Below are 8,547 nucleotides of genomic sequence, written 5' to 3'. Positions count from 1 at the left end.
GACTTCTACTTCAAGCTGCATGTAGAGATTAATCAAAAAGCACTTGATATGGGTACTTACAAGTGTTTCAGGCCCAGGTTTGCAATTGTAAATTTTGTTAATTAGTACATTCTTTACCTCGTTTTACGTTGTGCAAATACATAGCAACAAACAAACAATTTAAGTCATTTGGACAGGTCATGGAAGCTTAGTCATTGCATTTAGAGGTTTGCCTTTTGGATTTTAATTGTCTTGTCAAGGGTCCTATTCCAGCAGATGCAAAGGTGCTTCTGTTGTCCTAGTAAAAGATTTTTCATTTTGAGAGTCAAGCCAATTCAGGTTTGTATGGCAGATCCATCAGTTATTCATGCTATTCAAAGTTAATACTATTATCTGTTGCTTGGTATCATTTATCAGTCCTCAATGTACGATCGAGTGACCTAGAATGCGTTTGTAGTATGTCACTTTTTGTCTCATCTTTAAGCAAGTTGTCCAAACGCACAATATAACGCTATTTGTTATGTCCTGTCTTGTTGTGTGACAATATAGTTGTACACTACTGAATTAGAAAGTCTTTTAAGAAAAATGAATAATGGTTTTGTATTTGCTTTTTTTTGGGGGGGGGGGGGGGGGGGGGTGGGGTGGGTACGGTGTCACTGGTAAGTTCATTTGCCTGGTGTAGAATTTTGTATCAAAAACAAACCATTTGATGTTCATAGTTTTTGAATTGCCATATTCAAGGGGTGCTACTTGGTTCAATTCGGGTTGATCCGATTATATTCCCTTTAACTAAATCACTGTAATTTGGTTTAGCATTGATTTCGGTTCTTCCGCTTCTACAAAATTGATTTGGAACCCCATCAAAGGCCACAAAGCTACGAATTTGGTTTTGTTTGTGTCTATTTCGTCATGCAAATTAAGAATCAATGTACCTTAACATGTACTTATCCCTCATCTTTCAAAAATAAATCAATTTTTTTAGATAAAACAAATTAATCATTTTAAGCTCACTTGATTTAAAACAAAATTGACTTATCTTCTAAGTTGAGAGAAAAATTTGACGCAATAATAATTAATGAATGAAATTGACACACACACACACACACATTGATAAAATTGAAACCATCCATATTATTGGAGAACCAAAAGTATAATTTGACCTTGAGTTAAAAATTTCCTGTGAACTAAACCAATCAAATGTTATTCTTTCTTTTTTTTTTATCTTTTTTCCTCTCTAGTTGGGTTAAGCCTGCTTACACCTCACAAGTATCTTTTTACATAACTTCCCCCCACCCCCTTCTCAAAAAAAAACCAAAAAAAAAAAAAAAACCGTATAAAATCTCCCTTTTCTTCCCCCTTATTGGGTTCAGTTTAGTTACAACTCACATGTCTATTTTTTACTAAACCTTTTTTTTCCTCCTTAAGATTAAAAAATAATGCAATCGGAGGTCCTTCTTTTCTCAAACCTCTCAAAATAAATAAATATATACACACACACATATATACAGGAAATAAATACATTTCTAGTAAGCATATGAAAACTATTTTTTAAATAAAATTAAACTAATTTGTCAAAAAACTTTAAATATATTTGTAAAAAATATATATATTTCAAATTTCAACAGTGTCAAAATGTTATATACCCATGATTTTATAATATATTAGACGTATAAACATTCAACTATAAGGCTCGCAATTTCAAATTTAAATCTCTCCCATTCCATAATATATAAGTTGTATAAACATTCAAATTTAAGTGGTAGTACATCCCAATCACGCATAATTGCACTTACGCACGTAGAAAGCTCCCTACTGGCTCTTCGATTCCTCTATCTGAAGCCCATATATGTGCCTTAATTTGTGCAAAGCTGTTTGTTTTCTGAAAACACAGCTTGTGGATGATTTCAATAACATTGACATTGTACATTGCTTTTACATCTGGTAAGCAAAGCATTATAGATATTGGGCCAAAAGTAGAGAGAGGGAGGGGGAAGAAAAAAAAAACAAGCATAACAGTAGACCTTTATCTAACATCCTTCAATATTATTAATCAAAAAAGAAAAACAAAAATCCTCCAACATTGGTTGAAACAAGCCCTTGACAATATCAGCAAAGGCGGCATGCGGTATGATTTGTTCAAGTCATGGATCAATGGTGCTTAATTGTAGCAAATGGGATGTCACCCAAAAATAAGGGTTGGAAGGTAGAGCAACATGTTCAACCTTGTCTGTTTGGATCCCTAAATATGTTTACTTATCACGAGGTAAAAAATTGTTCAGAGTTGCAGAGCGTCGATAAATTTCAGATTCCACCATGCATATAACTCTAACGCAATCCAACCTTTCCATGGGAAGCAATTCTAGCATGCTTCCTCAAGGGGCATGAAAACATCTCTTACCCTTCAACTCTGACATACAAGTGATTAGCAAATAGAATTCTTATCTCTCGGTAAGATATAAGAGGAGCCCCCAGCCTACTACAAACGAAATGCCATTGTGAGGAACCACATCCCCAATATGCAAAATTTGATATTTAGACCGTATGCTACAGCATGTCAAATTAATGTCATTGACTTTCACCATGTATTCTTTTTTTTTTCTTTTTTTGATAAGAATGTTATATATACAAATGGCTACTCTATGCATGAAGAACATAGGGCAAACCTAGAAAATACAAGGAAAAAACATAAAAGAAAACCAATCAACAAAATAATTTCAAAAGAGAAAGAGAGCTAAGAAAAGAAGGGAGAGAATCACTAGTCGTGAGTCCCCATGCCCGAGACCAATCAAAAAGAGTTCCACTAAAAGAAGCAAGTATCCGATCACCGGAACTATCCAAATCCTCAAAAGTCCGCCAATTCCGTTCCTTCCAAATACACCATAGGATGCACAACAGAAGTAAGTTCTAAATCTGAGATGAATGCTTCCCCAACCAATTCCACCAACCAAAAAGCAAATCTGGGATTGATCTAAGTATAACCCAAGACAAGCCAAAAGTTTTAAAGACAAAACTCCATAACCAATAAGCTATCTCACAATGAAGAAGTAAGTGATCTATCGTCTCTCCAGAATGTCGGCACACAATGCACTAGTCCACAAAATCCAATCCCGTTAAGATCTTATTCCAAGCTACACACCAAACAAAAAAAGAAACTCGCCTAGAGGCCTTTGCTCTCCATATAGCTTTCCAAGGAAAGACAATTGAGGGAGAAGCCCTTAATTTGTTATAATACAACCGGATGTCAAAATCCCCATTAGGCTTCAACTTCCATGTATTCTGTTTCAACAATCTTATGTATTCCTTTTATCACCAGGTATATTGTAAGCTTCTCCATGCAAGACTGAAATTAATTCTTCTACAGTTCGTGACACAAAATCTACATTGGGAAGATGAAGACCCTTATGAAATTCCTCTAAATTAAACTCACTCCCTTTTAATGTTTTCCTGTAACTCTCAGTGGCTGATCTAGGGTGTCCTCTTGCAATCGATGCCTGCAAATCCATTAAAAGCTGTTATACAAGGCAAAAAGTTTTAAATACTACATGTTTTAAATTATTTTTTTAATCATTTACCATAAAATTAGAAACTTGGTCTTAAATTATATACTTCTATCAAGTAACAATCGTTTTTTATTTTTATTTTTACTATTCATGTCTCAATAGAAACTTGGGCTTAAACTATATACTTCTATCAAGAAATTTTACTATTCATGTCTCAATAGAAACTTGGGCTTAAACTATATACTTCTATCAAGAAAGTAACAATCATTTTTTTGCTTTTACTATTTATTTTATTATTCAATTTCAATGATAATAGTGATCTTTTTCTTTCATTTACGGTGAGAGTTTTAGACTAAGTGAGCAAATTTCACCTTTGAAAAGGCATTGGTTAATTTAAAACTATCAAAAACCAAATTACTCTGTAGAATAAAATGATTCATCTTAACTTCTGGATAAAGGAAGCTGGAATTTATAATATACAGCCTGGAATGCTTCTGTGTATTTAACCAAAATCAGCATGCATAAAATACTGCAATATTACAGCATATGGAAGCTATAAGAAGCATCATTTCAATCTTAAACAGGATTGACACACTTCAAAGGCATTTCAAGATCCAAAACTTCAATGAAAGATATATATTAAGGCATGACAGGAACTAACCCAATGTCCTTTCCCCAACTCAAAAAGCCAAAATCTCCATTCCCTTGTATCCTCCCCATTAATTTTGACAGATATGTTGGTCCACCTAATGTGATGAAACTCCACTTTGTCCAACCCATATGCCAGTCCGCTTCCTATTGCTTTGACATATGCTTCTTTCAAACACCAATATCTGCAAAAAAAGTATAAATTGTCAGTTAATACTCTAGTATTTCTGGTTGGTTCACAACTAAAATATTATCAGGTAGGACACTAACATTAGTACTCTATGCAATTAAAAGAATAATCAAAGTTGCTCTTGTAGAAGAGGAAGGAACTCTTTTTCTATCTTTTTTCAGAGGGGGGAAGAGGAGGGGGGGTAAGTTTTCTACCCACTGGAATTTCAATAGAGCTATAAATGCATGATAATAGTAGGTCAATCATTGTCTTCCTGAGAATAAACAGGTAAAATTAATCAATCAAAGCAGGCTCCTGGCTGGATACCGTCCTAATTTCGACATGTGTGTGTGTGTGTAATCTATTTTCTAGACAACAGAATGCACCTTAGATGTAAGCTGACTACAGTTTTGTGCTACTCAATTTACTACTGTTGTGCAAGATGGGGTGGAAACATGATAACGGTGGTGAATATTAAAAGAAAATATCATTAAAAAGAGATTGAATAATTGATTTCTAAGAAAATATACTGAATTGCACGCCTTCTAGTTGGCTCAATGGTTTTGCTGATAAGAATCATCTTATAGATGAAGTGCAATTTTACCTATTAAACTCAGCCAAAATACCATCACAAGAGCCGGCATTCACTATATTATCCCATTCCAAACTTGAAAAGTATGAGGAGAATTTCTGAATGAATTCTAGAACTGTCTCCTTTGGGGGAATGTCATAAGAAACTATGTCCAACCCTACAAGGCACAAAGGTTCAGATGCTATAGCCACATAGTCACCATGATGTGATACATTGAAATTAAAATTGGGAAATTCCAAGCCAGCATTATCATTTTCCTGAAAAGGACAAACGCGGTATAGTAAATATAATTATGGTAATGGAGCTACAAGTAAGCTGAAAAAGATATAAGATGATATCTATTTTTTTTATTGGTAAGTTATACGTGAACCTGAACCCATGACTTTAACATGTACCTTGCTCTGTCAAGGGGAGGGTTTTAGTGCTACACTACTATAGAAGGATGATTTTGGTGTCACCCTCTAATTTACATATTTAAAATCAACAATAATAAAAATAAAAATAAAATTAAAAAAACACTACTAAACGATGAGGCTAAAGTAGCAAATTGAATAAACTTCAACTCGGCAACTCCTTACCAATAGATTTTTCTACTAGAAGACAGAAATAGACATAAACACTGGCTCCCAATAGAATTTCATACTATTGCTCACATTCACAGATAAATATTGTCACTAAAATATTATTATCCTCTCTAATTTTCTAGATCTGCAGTTTATTGTCATACTTTCCTTTCACTCTTCTTCATAATGATGAAACTCTCAACACAATTCTAAAATTGAGAATCTAAGGAGAGCAGGTTTTGTTTGAGAAAAATAGATACAAAAGAAAGTTTCCAATTTTGTGGGTTTTAATGAGAGAGAGAATAACAAAGACATAGCTTGCTTCCACATTATTCAAAAGCAAGTAACAAAATGAGCCATTCTGACCCAATTAATTGTAACTTCTTGGCAAAATCCAATAGATCGCCTTTTATTTATTTATTATCTTTTGATATTTACCATGACTCTGAAGACCAATAACATGCATATCAAGAAATTTTGGAGATAGTGCGAAAGTCTACCATCTTTCTAATATCTATTAGGTTTGATTTCTCCCTCCCTCCTCCCCCGACTATCAAATTATCCAAAAATATGTTATGCTTGTTTCTTATATAAACTTTTTTGCATGAAATATTTTTAAAAGTCATGATTATTGACAATTGATAGTTATAGGTACAAAAAGTGCATCATATCAAATATGAAATGAGTTGCAACATTGAATCTACATCAGGATACTTGGAAAAGACATAATGAAAACTATGACATGCATGACACAATAATTATATATGATATAAACTGAATTATAAAAGTGGAAAAGGAACATTTCTATTCAGTTTTATTTATATATATATATATATATATACACACACACACAGAGTAAATTTGGGTAAAAGAACAAACGATCACACTATCACACACGGCAGAAATATCCTCTGCATTCTAGAAACTTCCTCCTATGTTACTCTCTCTCTCTCCTCTCTCTTTTACCCCTTATTGAAAATTGAATTTTTTTTTTTTTTTTTTGATAAGTAATTGATAATTGAAATTATCCTGCTGCTATATAGAATATTACTTCATTGCATCTAGGCTTGGCTTAAGTAGCAAAGGGATGGGTGAAATTGTTGTAAGACTTACTATTTGTATTAACTTTTGATAGGACTACACCCATCCATCTATGTTTTGGTGGTCTGACCAGTAAAACTGCTTGAAGCTATAAGGGTTCAGCCAAAGCCTCGATTTGGTTGTTCATAGCCAAGCCAATATAAATGGACCATTATGCACTTATCCCAATTATCTCTGATGCAGCAAATTTCAGATTGATATTCCATCATAATTATCCATGTATATCACATAATTATCAGTTGAAAATCTTTTTGCCAAAAACCATTTTTTCCTAATTGCAGTTGAATTCATGGGAACAAATCAGTTCTTTATGCTAAGACTATTTTTTCCTAATTAAGTCAAATCCATGGGGAACACAGTGGGTAATTACACACACCCAGTGGATCTCAAACTCATGGCCTCACTCTGCAACTTACTCTTACAACGAGAGGAGGTGCCATTTGAGCAAGAGCTTATTGGCATGTTGGCCACATGATGACTACTCCTGCTTAATAATTACATAGTCGATACTAGATGATTTGATGGGATTGAAGCTTACTCTTCAAAATTATTTGTTTAACTAGTTGAGGAAAATTGGGGATGTTTGTTGTTTTTCTCTTTTAGGGTTCATTGATCTTTGTAATTTTACGTGTAATATTTCTTATCCCTAAGTTATACTTTAATTGATGTCTTAAGAATAAGATGCAAAAACTTAAAATCAAATATAAAGACCAAAATTGACTTGAAATTCATATTTGAATCTGAACCTGACCACATAATCACCAAGAGTCCCAAAATTGGGTAACACACACATATTATCTGTTGAATTCAAAAAATAATAATAATAAAATTGTTAGCTATGGTTATACCAGATATGGCTTGCCCTCCAATGTGCGATTTATGGTGATTTCATCAAATGGGATTCCCAGCACTTCATGTACAAGAGCATACTGAAGCAATCGGCTCACAAGTGCCCGTTTTCTATCCTCCACTCTCACAAACCTACCAATGTGAAGGCAAATTGAAAGGTCATGGACTCTTACGCAAACAATTCAACATTTCTTTCTTTGATAAATAAGCTGAAATTTTATTAATAAATCAAAACATAGTACAACAAAAGTCATCACTCATCATCATACAGCAACAAGCTGCAAACAAAGAAACTAAAGTACAAATACAGTGAAAAAAACAATTCTACATTGTTAAGACACCCTACAAACTACAATCTACTACACCAACTTCATATAACTAAACAAAGATCAACCAAGATATAACATTGATAAAAAAAAAAATAATAAAAAATAATAAAAAAAATCAGACTGAATCACCTCTAGGAAAGACACCAAGATTAAATCTTGAACAAAATAATTATGCTATTTCAGTTTGTGAATATATATGTTCAGAATTCCAATTGTTAATTTTCTTGGAGACCAAACACAGCTTCACCGCATGATTCTGAAAGACCAATAAAAAACTTTATTGAAAAAGGACAGATATTGATGATGTATGTGAATTTCAAGGACAACTCGTTATTAAAAAATAAATATAACTTTTAAGAATAGCATAGAACAGAAATGGTTTTCTTTTAATTTTCCCAGAAAGCAAACAGAGAGTAAAGGAGAGAAAAGAGAAGCAAAAACCTTGTAACAAAGGAGCGTTGATGTTGAGGGAGAAGAGAGAGGGCAGAGCAGATGTAATTGGGAGATGGGTCCCACTTTGATATGTCCACTACCCATCTCTGTACTCCTTTCTCCATTTTCAAACTTAGAATTAATTAAAAGCTTTGCTTTCTCTCTCTCTCCCTCTCTTCAGATTTCTCTCCCTTTTTTTTTTTTTTTTTTTGGGACAAATTTCTGTGTGTGTTTTTTTTTTTTTTTTTTTTGGAGAGTAAATTTCTGTGTGTTTTGATTATAGCACAACCGGTATTCCACTTTGGGTAGTGATCATAGGTTCAGACCCACAGGCCTGTAAATTTATTTTTTTAAAGGGAAAAAATTTTGGTCAAAATTGCCTCTA

At 33.3% G+C, this 8,547-nt stretch overlaps 1 protein-coding gene across 1 annotated transcript; it reads right to left on the bottom strand.

Moving 5' to 3' along the window:
- Positions 1 to 2,702: 2,702 nt before the first annotated feature.
- Positions 2,703 to 8,346, bottom strand: LOC115984075 (L-aminoadipate-semialdehyde dehydrogenase-phosphopantetheinyl transferase-like). The gene is made up of 5 exons (XM_031106955.1): positions 8,172 to 8,346; positions 7,401 to 7,533; positions 4,901 to 5,145; positions 4,141 to 4,312; positions 2,703 to 3,470 (listed from the first exon to the last, which is right to left on the bottom strand). Exons 1-5 carry the CDS (start codon positions 8,285 to 8,287, stop codon positions 3,270 to 3,272), a joined length of 867 nt encoding a protein of 288 aa, XP_030962815.1. The 5' UTR covers positions 8,288 to 8,346; the 3' UTR covers positions 2,703 to 3,269.
- Between the last annotated feature and the right edge of the window lie 201 nt (positions 8,347 to 8,547).

This window comes from Quercus lobata, chromosome 4, assembly GCF_001633185.2.
Source record: "Quercus lobata isolate SW786 chromosome 4, ValleyOak3.0 Primary Assembly, whole genome shotgun sequence".
NCBI classification, from domain to species: Eukaryota; Viridiplantae; Streptophyta; class Magnoliopsida; order Fagales; family Fagaceae; genus Quercus; species Quercus lobata.
This window is presented reverse-complemented; position numbering and strand designations above follow the sequence as displayed.